The 19,822-nt window shown below is 39.5% G+C and overlaps 1 protein-coding gene across 4 annotated transcripts in view; it reads right to left on the bottom strand.

Moving 5' to 3' along the window:
* SGCD (sarcoglycan delta) overlaps positions 1-19,822 on the bottom strand; it is a 944,201-nt gene that overhangs the window by 210,977 nt on the left and 713,402 nt on the right. For all 4 annotated transcript variants that reach the window (XM_040443049.1, XM_040443057.1, XM_040443063.1 and 1 more), the window contains one exon: positions 4,828-4,929. In XM_040443049.1, coding sequence (XP_040298983.1) covers positions 4,828-4,929 — 102 coding nt within the window. The remainder of the gene's footprint in view (positions 1-4,827; positions 4,930-19,822) is intronic.

Genomic DNA, 19,822 nt, shown 5'->3' with positions numbered 1-19,822 from the left:
CACACACACACACACACACACACACACACACACACACACACACACAAAATCTCCTTTAAGTTGAATATTAAATAAATGGTTGAAAGATCTTGATAAAGTGATGTGGACAATGTATTCTTAAAATTATTCAGATACACAAATTGTATGATTCCATTTAAGTAAAGTTCTAAGAAATGCAAAGTAATGTGCAGGACAGAAAGCATATTGGTAGTTGGTTGAGGGACTATGAAGGGGTAAGGGAGAAACTCTTAGGGGTGAAAGATATATTCATTATCTTCATTGTGGTGATGACTTTGTGTGTGTGTGTGTGTGTGTGTGTATATGCAAAAACACTTCAATGTACACACTTTAAATAGGTGTAGTTTATTCTATATCAATTATGCTTCAAAAAAGCTCTTAAACTATTAAAAATTATTTAGATACAGAAAATTTACTGTTAATATATTATTTGGAAGAAAAAGGGTACAAAAGAATATGCAAAGTATGGTTTTATTTAAAAAATATACTTGTAGGAAATGCCTAAAAATGTACACTGAACTGATATTTAAAAAATTTTTTTTTAACATTTATTCACTTTTTGAGAGACAGAGACAGAGCATGAGCAGGGGAGGGGAAGAGAGAGAGAGGGAGACACAGAATCCGAAGCAGGCCGCAGGCTCTGAGCAGTCAGCACAAAGCCCAATGCAGGGCTTGAACCAACAAACTGTGAGATCATGACCTGAGCCGAAGCCAGATGCTTAACAGACTGAGCCACCCAGGTGTGCCTAATCTGGTGTTTTTCAAAAAAATGTTTATTCATTTATTTTTGAGAGAGACAGAAAGCACAAATGGGGGAGGGGCAGAGAGAGAGGGAGAGAGAAGGAGAGAGAGGGAATCCCAAGCAGGCTCTGCACATTCAGTGTGGAGCCAGATGGGGGCTCAAACCCACAAACCGTGACATCATGACCTGAACTGAAGTTGAGCACTTACCTGACTGAGTCACCGGGCTGCCCTGGTATGCAAAACTGTTAAGAGTGCTTCCTCTGCAAGACAGATTTAAGTGATACTTTATTTTGAATGATTTCTTATTCAATTTTACAAATATCTACTGAGCATATACCATGTGCTGGAAATGGCAATAGGGTTAGGGAATATAGTGGGGAAAATCTGCACAATCTCCTGCTCTTCCTAATTTATATTCTTAAGCAAGAAAGAATGTCAAATGATGACAGTTACAAGGAGGGAAAAAAAAACAGGGTGATGTTTCACATATGCTGTTACACTAAATGAGGAAGGTCTTTCTAAAATGGCAACATGTGAACTGTGAACAGGATGACCAGAAGGAGCCCTCTATGAAAAACATCTAGGAGAGAATTTTCTAGGCCTTCATGAGGAGTCAGGAGTTTATTCCGGGTGCATATGGCAAGAGGATGGAGAATCCTTTGGGAAGAGGTGGAGATGAAACACCCACTTTGGCTACAATGTAGATGTGAGGCTAAGAGATAAAGGTAGCAGAGAGAGATGGACATTGCAAAGGTGTAGGTGAAGGAGGATAGGATGATGGCCGCAATCTGCAGGTAGCGCGTGACGGAGAAGAATAGGTACGGGCACTGCTTCAGCAACAGCTCATGTGATTTACGGACAGATTTTGTTATATATGCATATCTGTAGGTCTTTCTTTTCTCCAGTGAGAAGATATTTATTCTGTTGTCAGAATAGCTAAAGAGCTCTGTTCACTATTTATGTTTTGAAAGGAGAATACTTTCTAAGGACAATGAAAGACAGTCAATTCTGACACTCTGGTTTCCTTAAGTGATGACAAGAAAGCATGGAATTTAGCTCACTGATTTTTCAATATTAAAATAAGACTTTTGAGGTTATCATTACTTTTTAAGCTTTCTGTCAAGTATATCTTTGAGTTGGTATCATGTGGCCATTGATTTTCAGATACGCTGGCTAAAAATTTGCAAAAAGTTCAATTCCTGCACGTGGGCCTAAGAGATGTACCTGTATCCCCTTTCAAGTCTTCTGAAACACACTTTTCAATTCCTTTATATGACTCTAATTCTACACCAAGGAAACTTATGTCAGGATATTTTATGCAAAAAATCAATTATTCTACCCATGATCTTAAAATCTGCTCTCTTGGGGCGCCTGGGTGGTTCAGTTGGTTAAGCGTCTGACTTTGGCTCAGGTCATGATCTCACAGTTCATGAGTTGGAGCCCCACATCGGACTCTGTGCTGACAGATCAGGGACTGAAGCCTGCTTTGGATTCTGTGTCTCCCTCTCTCTTTGCCCCTTCCCGACTCACACTCTCTCAAAAATAAATAAAATAAATAAAATAAAATAAAATAAAATAAAATAAAATAAAATAAAATGAAATAAAATAAAATGAAATGAAATAAAATAAAAGTAAAGTGAAGTAAAGTAAAAAGTAAAGTAAAATAAAATATTAAATAAAACATTAAATAAAATATTAAAAACATTTTAAAAAATCTGCTCTCTTGTACCATATGTTGCTTAGCCAGATCATTTATATATTTACAGAAATATCACTAATATAGAAGGCTTGGCAAGCTTTATCCTACAGGCTATTTTTTGGTGGCCCTCAAGGTAAGAACATTGTTTCATTTTCAAAGAGTTGTAAAGAAGAAAAAAAAAAGAAGTCTAAGATATTTAAATATCTGGCCCTTTACAAATAAAGAGGTCATCACCAGTAGAAGGAAATTATAAGTCAAAACTAGTGACTTAAAAAGTTTAATCCAGAATAAGAAGATTGGTACACACACACACACACACACACACACACACACACACACACACACTGAAATATTATGCAGCCATAAAAAGAATGAGATCATGCCATTTGTGACAACATAGATGGACTTAAGAGGGTATTCTGCTTAGTGAGCTAAGTCAGATGAGAAAGACAAATACCATATGATTTCACTCAGATGTGAAATCTGAAAAAAACAAATGATTAAACAAACTAACAAAAAACCAAATCATACCTATAAATACGGAGAACAACTCCGTTTGTCAGAAAGCTGGTGAGCCGGGATGGGCAAAATGAGTGAAAGGGATTAGAAGATACAGGCTTCCAGTTATGGAATGAGTAAGCCACAGGAATAAAAAATACAGCATAAACAATATAGTCAATGATATTAGAATAATGTTGTACAGTGTCAGATGGTAGATACACTTGTAGTGAACATAGAGTAATATATAAGCTTGTTGAATCACTTTTTTTAACTTGAAACTAATAGAACATTGTGCCAACAATACTCAAAACAAGGTTAATACAGGTAAGATTAATCTAAAGTACAACTAGTAACTCAAAAGATGATTTAACCAACTTGCCAGGCTGGGAGAAATAAATACAGATCGAAGCAATGCTTCTAAGAGTGATTTCTTAAATGCTGGAAATTCACTATTTCCATTCAGTTCAACATGGACTCATCACTCAGCCCTCCTTATTATAATCTTATCTCATGATTCCTTCTAGGATGTAATTTCTTCAAAGATGAGAGATACTATAAATATAGTACTCTTTGTACTTTAGTGCTAACTCAGTGTGCTACGAGTTACAGTTAAATTTTATAATCACTGATTGGGTTGCTGAAGTGATTTTCTCTTTTTGATAATTTTAACATCATGACTCCCTCCGTTTTACTAGGGAGGGAGATTTACAAGGAAGTAAACTTATTGGCAATTCAGTAGTTGCATCCAGTTTAACAGAATTCAGTAGTTTAGACAGCATTCAGATAAAAGTACCCACTGCATAAAGTTGCTGAATTTCATTAATTATGCCCATTGATGCACACCATGCAAATAACACTTTGGGGAGCTTTCACATTACTCTTTGTTTGCAGGTGGGCATGGACCAATCCCAGAAGAGCAAATGCACTAACAATCCTTTTCAGACAGCAAATTCCACCACCCCACCAAAAAGATGAACACAGAAACAAAGCCAAAGAAACAACCAACTGAGAAGAAAAAACACTCAAAAGCAAAAATTAATTCTGATCGTATTGTTTAATAAAAGCAAACCAGAAATCACTTCTATCGTGACAAAAATAACAGATGAGAGAAAAAGCTTAAGTAGGAGACTCTGGTTAATAGGAACATTTTGGAATTCGATTTCCTGCACTGGAGTCCCTGGTCTACTACTTCGTAAGTGTGTGGCTTTGAACACAGTACCTCACTCAGGCTCAATTCTTTAATCTGTAAAATTGAGGCGACAATAATTGCCAACCCTATGGACAAATCTGTGGATTAAATTAGGTAATGGTAATGCCTGCAAAGCAGCAAAGTACATGGAACAGAGAGCATTAATACCAGATTAATACCAGACCAGAGTAATTAGTACCATTTCAGAGCATGGTTGCTGATTACCGAATTGATTCTAACCAACCTTGGCTACCTTGTCCAAATTCTTAATGAAAAACAAAATTCTAGTTCTTTACTTCTGTGTTTCTAAAGATAGTATCTAAAGCACTTGGCAATTAAAAAATGATAGCAATACTTTTGGGATTGGTATAGTACCTAGAGCACATCCACATATATTTTCTTGGCTTATTTGCAGCAGAATCTAGAAAAGTTCATTAACAGAGGTTATTACCCTCTTTTTGGCAGGAATAGAGAAAGGCTCGGAGAGGTCATCATCATCATTTACGGTACCACAGCAAGTGCTTATGCTTGAGACTTCAGATATGAGCATATCTCACTACCTATATTACCATTCCTTCCCATAATCCTCTATACTCTGCTGATGGCTGATGATAAATTTCCCCAGATCTAGAGTCAAGAAAAACAACGATTCCTTTTTCCTGCAGCAGAAACTTACTGGTCGGGACTGGATTTCTTTGGCGTAGAGAGGTTGCAAGAATTCGGAGTCTCCTTCTAGTTTTAGACCTTTGTCTGTGATTCTCAAGTTCCCCATTCCATCCTGAAATAGAAGCACAGAGATAACATAGAAAATGCAATTAGCCAATATTTCGAAAAACCCTCAGGCTTTCAAAAACGGAAACAAAGTTATTGCCCCCCTTTTTTTGAGAGGGTGAAATGAGAGGAGGTCCAATAAAACACTAGGAAGTATTGTTCAATGCAATTATGCATATTACCCTCTTTGCTCACTTATTCTGAGAAAATTCTATTCCAAGCAATCTGTAATGCCCCCTAGTCATTTACTAGCACAGATGAAGGAAGCCCTTTTGCTAGGAAGTGCAGAAAGAAGGGAGCCAGGAGGTGAGTGGGATAGAAGAAAAAGATAATTCCCCAGGTTAAAGAAAAAGTTCCAGTTTCCAAAACTTTATGCAGAAATTGTTAACTGGTAGCCTCATGGTCGAATCCAGTTTTTGGACACGGTATGTTTTTCTCACAAAATATTTAAGAAGTCAAATTAGTTACCAACATTTTTACCAATATTTTATTATGGAGATATTAAAATGTATACAAAAATAGAAAGTGTAAATAGCACACACCTGTGTACCTGTCATTTGTCTTCAACAATGATCCATTTATGGCTACCATTATTACTTTACCCACCGCACTCATCTCATTTGGTTAAATATAACCATCACTACCACCATCACAACAAAAAATAAATAAAATCATTAATATCATTTAATGCTCAGTGTCAATGTTCAAATTTCATTCATTTAAATTTTTTCTCCTTACATTTGCTTATTTGGATCAAGTTCCCTGCTGTAATTAGTTGGTACATGAAATACTAGGTCATCTCCTGAAAGTCTCCTAAGTCAGTCAGTTTCTCTCTCACATCCATACACATAAACATACTTTATTCGATAAAGAAAACATATCATTTTTGTGATAGCATTGCCCAGAATTTACATTTTGTTGAGCATTCCATAATTTCACACAATGTGTTCTTCTGTCTCCTGTATTACCTATAAATTGGTAGTTAGATCAAGAGGCTTGAAAACTCAGTTTTATAGGAAGAACACATTCTAAGAAATGGAATATATTAGTATTCTATTGCTACTATCACAAATAACCATGAACTCAGTGGCTTAAAACAACACAAATTCATTATCTTACAGTTTTGTACATGTCTGATTCAGGACTCAAAGGGCAAAAATCAAGGTGCCAGCAGGTCTGTTGCACCCCTTCCTGGAGGTTTTAAGGGAGAATCCAGTTCTTGACTTTTTCTAGGTTCTTGAGGCTGCCCACACTCCTGGGCTCATGGCCTCTTTCATCTTCAAAGTTCACATTGACTGGATGACTCTGACAATGAATCTTCCAACTCCCTCTTCCACTTTTAAAGATCCTTGCAATTTCACTGAGCACACCTAGATAATTCAGGACAATCTCTTCATTTTAAAGTCATCTGATTAGCAACCATAATTCTATCCATAATGTTAATTCTCTTTTGCCATGCAATGTGACATATTCAGGGGTTTTGAGATGGGGACAATGACATCTTTGAACTGGAGGGTATTTTTCTAATACATGCTCTGTCGGGAGACATACAATGTCTTCCACGGTGATGTCATCAGCCACTGGTGATCTTTGCCCAGAGGATCTATTACTTCACTAGAGATTTCAAATTGGTGATAAACTAATTCTATTATTTCTTAATTTATTAGTTGTGGTATTCTATCAGGAAAAAGTGCATTTCATCAACTGTTACCCTAAATTATAGTTTACAAAATCCTGAAAGTTGTTTGATTTTTCCTCCTTTATTTATTGATCCTCAAAATATTGGTCACCTAGTATCCTCCAAAGATAACCAATGAGTGCTTTTTTCTTTTCTAAGAATCATTATGGACATTTTTTACTTGTGTCATTCCAGTGTAGTTTTTATTGCTATTGAAGTTCTAACTGTGCTACCCTTGCTCAGCAGGAACCTCTTCAAGTTGGTGTCTAGGTCATTTTAATATGACCCAGTAGTCTTTGATGGACCTTATGCTTCTGGTATGACAAAATTATCTAGAGTTATTTCACAGAACATCCTGTCCCAGGCCTGGAACCAGTCATTTCTACTAAGAACACCTGTGGCAGCTTTTTGTAGTAAGTAGTAATTAGAAACCACAAACTGAGAGCTTCAGGTGCTCATTGCTACTGGGTTGATCCTTGGGTGCTGGGACCCTTGGGTGCTACTGGGTTGCTACTGGGTTGTGGACAGAGCTGGAGAATAAGTTCTGAATGTTGTTGTTTTTTTAATAGAATAAACTACAAATTCTCATTAAACTTCAATTCAAATTCAGGACCTGAATGTTTCCATTGAATCTCATAGATCTGACAATGTTATTACCTTTCTTTCAAACCAAAAATCTGTGTTCTCAGTAACAAGAAAATGATTACTCATTTGATTTAACCCACAATATACAGTCACTACTATTCTAACATTATGATTAAGCAGAGCAATTTAAAATTTGTCTTAAAACAACTCTACAGCACATCCTACTAGGAAGGTACGGTCAAATGACTGGATTTCAAAACCACTTGAAACAATTCCATTATGTATAGTTAGGTTATGCCACCAACCTGCTGTCTGGTAAGGTTTAATCATTTCATTCCCCACCACCTTTCAATTTTTCATGAATGTTTTAAGGTTCAATTTTGTATTATAGTTCTGTGAACTGTTAGGTGGGACCAAAGTCATATCTACAAAACAAGATGTATTCAAAGAAGTCTAGCTTCTTTCCTTGTCCTTCCACCTGGTTTCCTTTTTTCCAAATAAGTGTGGGTGTGTATCTGTATCACTCAGTGTTCTCCAGGGAAACAGAACGAACACACACACACACACACACACACACACACACACACACACTCATTTTAAAGAGCTGGCTTTAGCAATTGTGGAGGCTGACAAGTTTCAATATCTGCAGTTAGCAAGCCAGAGACCCATTTTAATAAAACAATATACACGTACATATATAAAAACACATACACACACACACACATACTTTTTAAAAATTTATTCCTACATTTTCCCAAACACATGTGAAAACTGAAAGATTTAAATAAAAATTCCAGGTTTTCAGCTTCCTGTGAAGCTGGAAGGCTTGGGAAACCTGAGCCTGCCTTCTCTCATAGTCACCACTGGCTGGAAGTGAGTAGCTGACCTAGGCTATGCTAGGGACCATATACTCTTCAGTTTGCCAGTTCACACCCAGCCTATTTCACTAAGTTACATTTTCTCAGATTCCTCAAGTTCCTCTTGAGTCTACCATTTCTTCTCTCTGGCACTGCCACATGGTCTGTCCATCAATATATTCAGGACAGACACCACATTGGGGGGTATTGAATGACCATGTGGGAAATGGGCACTTTTCCCCATCCCTCCTTCATAATGGCACTTCAGCCTGTGGATGAGAACAGATTTTTCAGGTCAATATTGTCCTTTCATGGATAGCATGCCATCTGTATATTTCTATTTTTGGTACTTGCGGGGACAGCTCTGCCAAAAGGGTCCCAGACTGGGCATTCAAACCCAGAGTGAGAAGCAATGGGCTGAGGGTATGTTCATATCACACTAGCAGCAGGTAGAATCCACAACCAAAGAAAAAAAAAAAGAAAAAGTTAACACCCACCCAATCCCCACCCCCCAAAGTATATGTCAATTATCTTGTTTTGGTTTATACTTGATGATTTTTGTTAGTTGGAGAAACAGACCTTTTCATAGAAACACATACTAAACCTGACATCTATAAACCAACTAAACTGGTTTGTTTGTGTGATGTGTGTTAGATAAGAACGGCTAAACATTCTTATATAGAAAATTATATTTGGGGTAATTAGCAAGCCTATTTAGATAAAATCTATCTCCCTCCCCTCTTATTAAAGTGTATAGATCTGCCATTCTTAATATTTAGTGGTAACTTACTATGTGCTTATTACTATACTCTGTGTTTTCCATGCTTTATTTCATTTTTATGAATTTCTACTGAAAACCACCATGTTTCTTCATGTATTTAATCATAAGGAAATAAAACTATAAATGCAAAATTATTTGGCTATTTATTGAGTTGGTCATCACCTTGCCAGTTATGAGAAAAAAAATTAAAACTTAAAAACTACCCAAAAGCTTCACTGTTAATGAAGAGCCTGATGCAGGGCTCAAACTCATGAACTTGGGTTGAAATGAATAGTTGGTCGCTCAACCAACTAAGCCACCCAGGCGCTGCTGCATAATCCATTATTAATGAAATAATAACTCAATAAAGAAATATATGTGCATTTTTACCATTTTTATATAACTATATATAAATATTCATACAGATACACACATACAATTATATGTGCACATAGGACAAATTCTCGAAGAAATTTCATAGGGGAAAAATTCTAGAGAGAAATATACTTAAATGTTAATAATGAAAATCTTTACATGCCTAAGATATGAGTGTTTTATTTTCTTCTTTTTGCTTGTCTGTAGTGTGTCATTTTCTATAAATAGCAATTGTAATGAGAAAACCTGTTATAAAATAGTTAAGTTCTCATTGATTTACTTACAAAATAGTACGTTGCTTTAAAAAGTAACATGTGTCAGGGGCGCCTGGGTGGCGCAGTCGGTTAAGCGTCCGACTTCAGCCGGGTCATGATCTCGCGGTCCGTGAGTTTGAGCCCCGCGTCGGGCTCTGGGCTGATGGCTCAGAGCCTGGAGCCTGTTTCCGATTCTGTGTCTCCCTCTCTCTCTCTGCCCCTCCCCTGTTCATGCTCTGTCTCTCTCTGTCCCAAAAATAAATAAACGTTGAAAAAAAAATTAAAAAAAAAAAAGTAACGTGTCAATAATCCATGTCATATACTAAGTGCTATACACATCATCTCATGCCATCTTCTTAATGATCCTATGATATAGTCTTTATTTTCCTTATTTTACAGGTGAAAAAATATACTGATCCGTAACTTGCTCATAATTGCACAGCTAGTTAATTACAGGATCAGGAATTTGAACCCAAGTCTTTCCAGTTCAGACTATATGCTCTTATTCATTATTCTAACCTCATCTAATGTTTGCAAAAGTAATATATGTAAGTATCTGCTGGATTGCATTCTGCCATTTTGATTTTCACTTACTTGGTGAGAGCGCTCGGTGATGGTACAGAGGGACCTCTCCAACTGCAAGAATAACGCCATCTGTTCTTATGGTCAAACACCTCTATTCTCTCTTTCCGGGGTTCAGAATTTCTATATTATAACCCAACTATTTTCCATGCCAAGGAGCATAAGCAAAATGAATCATCTGCTATTTCTGGAAAGACTGCTGTGTACATAATCGTGTGCTGCAAACCATGGGGAGTCAGAAAAAAAGAAGGCCTCTCTTTATCCTTCCTCAGAGATAGTTTATAATACAGGTGGCACACAGCCAGAGTGAAGGAGAAGCGAGATGACCAACATCTGAGAAATGCTCATGTCATCCAACAGGCAATGGATTCCTTTGCAACAGTAATTTGACATTTACTTCAATACCTCTTTTGGTAGGAAACTTAACATAAACTTGCCAGATCTCTACCATTTCATTCAGTTATCAGTTCTTCCTATTCTTGTGAATCATCACTTCATTTTTCCAGTCTTCATCCCAATCCCTAGGTCTGCCTAAAGTATTAGTGGGAAAGGTCTACAAGTAGTATAATTTTTTGTTATTGGCGCCTATATTCTAAATATAATACAAATTAGAGTGTCCAATTACATATGTTCCCACATTAGAATCTTCTTTATGGCTTTGGAACAATTAGACTGGATTGATACACATCAAAACAACTTGAGAATAGCCTTATTTAAAACATTTCACCTTTAACTGCAGACATAAGAAGCTATCAGTATTATTAAGATAGGAGCTTTAGGTCAGTTTTAAAGCAAAATTTCCCTCCCAGTAAGATCCAAAGAGGCATTTAGATGGAAGATTCACAGTCATTTCAAAAGTAATTAGGAGGAAACAGAGCTTTATGTCCCCCTGTTCAAATGGTAAAACTTCAATATTCTTAAAGGCAAGCATAAAAATTCTAGCAGCCAGAAAGCTGGGCTCCACAGGGCCAGATCTGTCCAGTTAGTGGTCCTAAAGTCTATAAAGCATGCTCAAAACAAAAGTGGGGGGTCAGGATCCCACTGTCATCCCAGTTGGGGCAGGGCCTCTCCTGTCCTATATATTGCAGTACACCACTGTCTACCCACATGCCTGGCACACAGGGCTTTTCACACGTACATGAGGAAATCTCAGTATTCTCTCAAATTTAGAATGGCCTGCGTGTAAGGTCTTTTGAGGGAAAGAGGGGTTAGGGGTGGGGATGGGAGCAGAGGTGGGTACAATCCAAAGACTCTCCCTTTGGGCTGGTCCAAGAATGATGACATTTGTTCTTTTTTATGCGGTCGAGACTGGTTGGTTGTTTCAAATGGACGGTTTTCTACAAAATGAGTACAGAATAAATAAAGACATTTCTGAGGGGCAGGACAATGGCCTGAAATATTAATTTGTTTCTTTCTTCCCAGCTCTCACGCTGACCCCTGGCCACTTTCACTGCCATTTCAAATAGGTTCCTAGGCTTTGTAATTATGAGGCTTAGAGATTTTGAGAGCAAAGGAGCATAGGCAGCCTGAAAGCAGTGGGGTTTCTTATCTTTTGTGAAAGGTAACTCTCACTGAATGGACTATGTTAGGAAGGGAGGTAAGAAAGAGAGGTTTTCCAAAGCGGGGGGTGGGTGGGTGGACCAGAGATTTGTCAAGGCCATGAATTCTAGAGGCCACTGTCTTCCAGGGTCCCCAGGAGGGGATACGACCTTAGAAGGAAGTGGCTGTGGGGATCCAGCTTCCCCGAAGTCTCCTTTCCACAGCAATGGCAGAGAGGTCCCCTTCCCAGACTTAAAAGGACCACATGCTTGGGACCACGGTTCTCTCAGTCACTGCCAATGAAAGACAGTCACCGGTGTCCCCAGATGCCTTCCCACTGGTGCTGGCAAAACACTGCGGTGTCCTCAAATTCCTGAGATGTGAAACACTCTGCTGCCTTTTGTGGGGAGGGGGGGGGAGGGCTGGGAATTAGTATTACGTTGATTTAAAGATCTTGCTATTTCTTGCTCTTCTGATTTTCCTTCTGCATTAGCATCAAACAAGTTTTTAATTCCTTCAGCGTATTTCCAAGCTGGAAGTACTGTCAAGTTCTATTTTAGGAATCAAGTTGCAAGCCTATCTCCTGCTGAGCAATTTTAATGGCAGGCATTACTTGGTTTTGTTGAAGGGTGAACCATCTTTATCTATACACAAGTTGCTTCAGAATGTAAGCTTTATGAGGGGCGGGAGTTTTGTTCACTGTAGTCTCAATTCTTTTTTTTTATGTTTCTTCATTTTTGAAAGAGAGAGAGAGAAAGTGCAAGTATGAGGGGCACAGAGAGAGGGAGACAGGGAATCCCAAGCTGGCTCCTGCTGTCAGCACAGAGCCTGACACGGGACTCCATCTCAATTAAGAACCATGAGATCATGACCTGAGCCAAAAATCAAGAGTCGGATAATCAACCGACTGAGCCACCCAGGTACCCCTATAGTCTCAATTCTTAAAATAATGCTTGGCTCAGCAAATATTTGTTTGATGACAGAATTTCTTCCTTCTAAAGGGTGCATTTTGAAGAGCACTGTGGGGATTACAAAATGTTAAAACCTAGGCTTATCTCTTGAGCAGAGTCCAATAGATCAGAACATGTATTCTCAACAAAGGTGATAGTGTCCCCAGTGGGTGAAATTTGGTGACTGGAGGGAGTTAAGAAAAATCTTAGTTTTTTTATGTATAAAGCACATATCATGACTAGGTATAGAGTACATATACAGTATATGTGTAGTATTAAAAATTCATGAGTGGGGGGACAATTAGGGAAAAATATATCTTAAAATGTTCTGGGGGAGAGGAGGCAATAAAAAAAAGATTGATAAATATTGAATCAGGGTGTCAGAGATATGGAGACTGCTCTAATTTTTTCCCCTTTAATCTATCTATAAATGGTCACTTCTGCCATTCACGTATTGAACCATCTTCTTTGGAGTTCCTCAGCCTGTAAAATGTGACAGAACAGAGCAGCACAGGTAAGGAGAAATTCCTTAATGTAATATTTAACACCGTCTTTATCTGGCACCTGCACACTTCTCCAGCCACGTCTCCTGCCAGTCTCCCTTCTCTCTGGCACAAAATACGCTAGCAATTTCTCCCAACTCTTCCCCTTTTCAAGTCTTTGCATATGTCCTTCCTTGGGCAGTAATGCTCTTTCTAGCCCTTCTGGCCCTCTCCCCAGTCCTTTGGTTCTTGTTAGATGTCTTTTCCTGGTCTGGGGTCCCTGTCTGAGGTCTCCTCATATCCTGTGCGCATCTCCATTAGAGCATTTATCGCATGGCACTACAGGGATCCATTTCCATCTATGTCCTGCCTTGCCAGACTTCAATGTTCTTTGAGATGAGAAATACTGTGTCACTCGCTATTCAATCCCCATGGCCCAGGACACACTATCTAAATACGTGACTGTGAGAGCAAAAGAGAAATAGGTTAACCCAGGGATGGTTCAGAAAGCATGAATACAAACAAATATAAAACCGCTACAGTTTCCATATGCATTAGACAAAGCACCCTATTGACATTATCTCCATTAATCCTTACTGGCAGTAGGCACGGTTCACCCATTGCACAGTTGAGGGAACTGTTGCTCAGACATACTGACACACCCTAACTCGAAAACAAAAGTCCTTCATCACCACACTCCATGTGGCACTGCTAAGCTCTTAGTGGGTGCCCAGCCCTGTGCTAGAAGCCAAGTGAGGAGGCATGTAGATAGAGTCTTTCCCGTCTAGGAGCTTCTAGGCTAAAGGAAAAACACATGAGTCATGTACATGATGGCAAGGATGTAGATGCACAGGAACTCTCACATACCACTAACAGGAACACAACATGGGGCAAAACTTTGGAAAAAGTGACTGTTAAAAAGTTAAAGCTGGAATTACCATATGACCCAGAAATTCCACTCTTAGCTACTTGCCAAAGATAAGTAAAAATGTATGTTCGCACAAAGACCCTCATGCAAACGTTCGCTGGAGTAAGATTCACAATAACCAAAAGGTGGAAACAACTCTAATATCTATTAAGTGATGAAGAGATATAAAAAATATTCTCTAGCTGTGCAATGGGATACATTTCAGCAATAAAAAAGATTAAATGCTGGTATGTGCTGCAACACGGATGGACCTCAAAAACATGCTAAGTTTTTGGCCTCAGACACAAGAGACCATGTATTGTATGACTGTGTTCATATACGATATCCAGTGAAGTAAACTGATGCAGAAAGTAGATGAGTGGTCGTCTGGGATTGGCAGTAAAGTGTTACCAGAAATAGGCTAGATGAATTTATTGGGGTCACATAAATTCTCCAAAATCAGATTGTAGTGACAGATGCATAACTGAGTAAATTTATTAAAAGTCATTGAAACATTCAGTGTAAGCTTTGAGGCGCCTGGGTTGCTCAGTCAGTTAAGCATCTGACTTCAGCTCAGGTCATGATCTCATGGTTAATGGGTTCGAGCCCCACATCGGGCTCTGTGATGAAAGCTTACAGCCTGGAGCCTGCTTCAGATTCTGTGTCTCCCTCTCTCTCTGCTTCTCCCCTGCTCATGCTCTGTCTGTCTCTCTCTCTCTCAAAAACAAATAAACATTAAATTTTTTTAAGTCATTGAAACATATATTTAAAAGAGGGAATCTTATAGTATGAAATTTAACAAGTTTTTTTTTTTTTTAAGGAGTAACAGACATCTAATAATGTTCACAGAAAAGAGGAATCCGGTTTCAGAGACACAGTATTATGTGCTCTGGAATTCCCAAAATCAGCAAAGAGAACCGGTTTAGAGATGCGTACCAGGGGAAGGACATAGGAGGTTAGAGAGAGTGCCAGTAAGAGACAACTCTATTATGTGCCTATACCTGGTATGGAGTTACTAAAGGAACAGGGTGGCAAGTGTCGGTCATCAAGGACCAAGGTGAGGGTGGGAGGAGTAGCAAGAAGGAAGACAGAGCTGAATTAGACATAGGACGTGTGTCTGTAGTCAAGACAATCACACTGTGAGCTAGGCTATGGTGGTAATTGGTGGTCTTCTTTTCCAGGGAGCATTAAAAATATCAGTGCTTGATGAGTAACACAACAGCAAGAGAGAGGCCCAGATGACCGCTCAGTGTCTAGGTCAGAGCTTCTGATCCTTTGTTTGAAATGCTACACAATCTCAAATGCATCCGTATTCCTTTTCTTTTACCACTGATGTCAATTTATCTTGTAGTTTTTCTTTCTTTTCCTTACTACTGCAAAGTTACCACAAAGCTAAAAGTTCATAGATTGGTTAGAACAGTGTGTGTGTGTGTGTGTGTGTGTGTGTGTGTGTGTGTGTGTGTGTGTGTGTGTGTGTGAGAGAGAGAGAGAGAGAGAGAGAGAGAGAGAAGAGAGAAAGAGAGAAAGAGAGAGAAAGAGAGAGAGAAAGAGAAGTATAGAGGGGCAGAGAGGAGAGAGAGGGACAAAGAAAAGAATGAGAATGAGGAGCAGGAGGAGGAGGGAAGAAAGAAGAGGAAACAGAGACAAAGTGGGGGTATAAGACACACATAGCTGCCAAATTGCTTTGGTGCCTCAGTGGGTCAGAAATTGTGATTCCTCACTTATGTTTTCTAACATTTCATAAAGTTGCTTTTAATGATTTATAGATCCAAGGCCATGATATCTGAAGCATTCTATATTTCCTGGTTGACAGTAGTAATGTATGGATGGACATTCTTTGCTGTATACTTTCCTGGGGATGAGTTAATCAGCCAAAGAGGAGGGTTTTACACACACACACACACACACACACACACACACTATCTAACTATCTATCTATCTATGAGCCTAATTCTCTTTATTTTCAAATTGCTTTATACCTACTTGTCCTTCAGGGCATACCTATTAGTTTCTTTAGGAAATCTTCCCTGATTCTCTTAAATCAACCTTTAGAAGCAACCTTTCTTCAGTAACTGGAACACACAGACACAGACAGATAGATACACAGAGCATTTCAGTAGGGCTAAGAATACGAGTTCTGCAATCAGAATCACAGGTTAAGTGTTAGACCTTCCACTTAACTTTCTATATCTCACTCTTCCTTATATAAATACTTCGATAACCAAGGTAATTATATCTTCTAAACTGAGGATTAAATCAGACAATCCATGTGCATCAGTCAGAAGAGGTTAGGTTGTACCATGATAAAAACAACAAAATGCTCAGTGGCTTCAAACAACAAAGATTCGTTTCTTACCCAAGTTATGGGTCCATGGAAGCATAACAGCAGAGTCAGCCAGGGATATCAGAGGATAGAGCAGCCATGATTTTGAAAATTGTGCTGCTCTCTGACTTTGGATACATGCAGGGTTATATCTCCCCACCCGTGTATGGTGCTTTGGCCCTGAGATTTGTTGTACCTTGTGAAATGTGAGCGTAAGTCAATTCAGAGCAGATGCTGTAACAGCCAGGGCATGCCTGACCATGCTTTGCTCTTTCTTCTCTTTATTCATTCTCTCTCTCTCTCTCTCTCTCTCTCTCTGTCTCTCTCTCTCGACTGAAAGCTTCTAGCAGGCAACGGCAGTATTTTAGCTGTATTTTTACCCCCAACCACCTGTCAGAACCCTGACGCTGAGTAGATAGACAGTAAATTTTGACTGACCGGATGAAAAGTCCTCTGTCAACCATAAAGAACCATGAGTATGGCTCGCAAATGAAGTCAGGCCTGGCTGAAAAGTCAACAAGCCCAAGGTACCATCTATCCAGACCAGTACTGTGCTGGGTGGCCACCCAAGCAAACAGATCACCATGGGGATTGAGGTATACCTCTAGATATCAAAGATTATCGTGCAGGACTGTTTGCAAGGAAATGTAAGTACATCTCATGGAATCATAAGAGTATAGCACTTGGGTGCTGGCCTTGACCCTTCTGCTAGGTCTTAATGCAAACTTGGACAAGCCTGGCCAGTCTGAGCCTATTTTGTCCTACGTCATCGTGGGTAGTTGGACAGCATAAACATTAAAGTCTCTTCCACTTAAAAAAGTCCTGTATTATGAGGCCCAGGAAATGGGATGCTCCCTGGACGAAAACAAATCACAGCTGTCATTGGGAACTGGTGCCCACAAATCCGAGGAGCTGCAATTAGGGCGTCTTATGTGACTTGAAGTTTGCCAAGGAAATTCTTGCAAAAACTCTCACAAATTACTCCAGATGCACACCCAGATTTGGGGAGGATTTAGGCACGAACACCACTGCCAGCACATTGTTCTGAAACAGAAACTTGTAAGCAACCTTTAAAAAGAGACCTCGGTGGAGAACTTATCGATCGTTTGAAGGGAAGAAAATGAGAGATGGATAATAAAGTACAAGTTGCTACATCCCCTGTCCCAGGTGAAATATGTGAGCTTATGAATCCTGAGCTATTGTTGATAAAGGAGGGGACTCATTTATCTTAAGCAGACACAGAAAGGAAAATAAGTGAAGTATGATTAGGCCTATGCCAAGTGTTCAGATTAAATTCCCGCCGTGGCAATCCTTGCTGCGCAGGGAGCGCTCCCCACCAGTAAAGCCCGATTAAGACGTTGGCCTGAGTGATATTAAAAATGCACGCTGTGAAAATCCCTCCCAAAATAGATTCTTTCACCGGGGTATACATCCCGAGGGAGCTACCTGTCCTGCCTGCTCTCTGTTTCATTAGGAAAAGTTGTCAGTTGTACACGACAGTGTCTTTTATGAGATTTCAAGTTACAGCTTCAAAGGACCCAGGGCCTTTTTGATACTTGTGAGAAAGGTTTTGAGGACAAGTTCAGAAAAAAAGAAGGCTAGTCCTTGTACCCCCGGCACTGGAGCTGTCTTACCTATTAATTTGGCCCTTCTGTTCAAGTTTTGATGTCCAAATTGGCCTTCGAAAGGATGGTATCACATTCACTCTCCGTCTTTCAGATGTGTCACCAATTTCCACAATTACTTTTAGCCTTAAACTAACAAGCAAAAGTAGTCTTCCAGAGGTGATGTCTGTTGCCGCTTCCCTGGTGTGTACCCCTAAGGCTAATATTCTTCCCACATTTCATGCATGTATTCTCAAAAGAGTATAGCAACTGAACACAGCACCCTTGGAAAATTGAAGCCTTGGAAAATCCTGTCTGCTCAGAGAATAAAGGAATGCATCTGTCTCTTATTACTGGAGCATTAGCCAGTCAGAGCCATGAAATTCTGTGAAGAAGGAGGCAGTGCAAGAGGGTAGAGGGTGAGGAGGGAGGGTGGGTGCACTTTTGACAGGGGGTTGAAGAAGTTGCCTCTGAACAGAAACCCAAATGAAGCTAGGGAGTCAGCCATGGGAAGATCCAAGGAGAGGGGGATGGGTGTGGCCCATCTGAGGAACACAAAGAAGTCCAATGTGACTGCAGTGGTGTCGCATTTACCTCTACATAAAATAGAGGACAGTACGAGATGAATTCAGACAGGTGGGAAGCGACCAGATCAACAGAACATCTTGGAGAAGATGCTTTTCAAAAGTCTGATCTTTGTTTCATACCCATTTTATGTCAATGGGATGCATTAAGGAAGGGAATAATGGGAAGTGATTTACATTCTAATTTAGATAAATTCCAATAAAACTTTCATGAAAGTACTGAACCCAACATTGATAAATTCACTACCTCAGAATTAATTCCAAAAATAATTTTCTAATAAAGAACTTGCTGATAGCAGATTCTGTGATTTTGTTCAATTAAATAATGTTTTGGAACACACTCTCTGCTTCCTTTGCCTGTGACCAAATTCAGAATGCACAATGAACGTGACGATGTGTTTGGGAATCATAAAGACCTGTTCTGGGGTTCAGATCCCACCACTTACTAGTCATCAGATGTTCCTTGAGACTTTAATGTCCGTAAAACAGGGACCATTTTTGAGGAGTGTGTGTGTGTGTGTGTGTGTGTGTGTGTGTGTGCACACGCGTGCGCATTTGATCTTCTCAGCACCATGCCTGGTGCACTGTAAATACTCAGCAGAGCCCTCCACTGAACCCTCCACTAGTCCAGCCCGTGGCTCCTACCTCCTCCTCCTTCCTTCCTTTTCTGACTACCTTCTCTTATCCACACCAGTCAGTCACACTCTGCCACACACAGTTTAGCACATAGTTGATTTGATATGCTCTGGGAGGCCTGTGTAAGAGGAAGCAGAAAGAGGGTCAATGATGGAGTTGCTGATGTCAAGCAGATGGAGCACGCAGGAGGTAAGGGGCAGGATGAAGAAGCAAAAAAAGTTTGCCACTGAAGTTGTCTTAGAGTTTGTAGCAGAAAGTGAAGGGATTGGCATTCACCCAGTGTCTTACAGCTAGCAATGTGGGAGGAAAGAAAAGGAGCAGGGGTGTTCTAGGGTTTGCCAGAATTGAGACTGCCTCCCAGTATGGACAAGAGAGTACCTGAATGATTTTAACTATAAGTAATCAAGTCATCAAATAATAAGAGACTGAAATCGGTTAAAGGGTTTCCATTTACCTCTTATTCCCTTTTAATTACCATGCTAGATATTACCCTCATGCCTCCATCTACTTCTTAGAAGGGAATCTTTAAACTCTGAACACCTTCAGAGACCAAGAACTAGGGTATTCTCTGGGCAAGAAGGGAAGATGGCAGAGGAGATTAAAAATCCATAGCAAACTGAATCACAACTATTCTTTAAATCTTATTTAGGATAGTAGTTGTGACAGTTCGTTTTATATGTCAATTTGACTGGGCTGTGGGGTGACCAGATAGTCAAACATGACTCTGGGTGTGTCTGTGAGAGTGTTTCTGGATGCAATTAACATTGGAATTGGTAGACCAAGT

The sequence above is a fragment of the Herpailurus yagouaroundi genome, unplaced genomic scaffold, assembly GCF_014898765.1.
Source record: "Herpailurus yagouaroundi ecotype Mexico unplaced genomic scaffold, PumYag 29, whole genome shotgun sequence".
NCBI classification, from domain to species: Eukaryota; Metazoa; Chordata; class Mammalia; order Carnivora; family Felidae; genus Herpailurus; species Herpailurus yagouaroundi.
The sequence above is the reverse complement of the archived record's forward strand: the minus strand, read 5'-3'. Positions and strand labels throughout refer to the sequence as shown.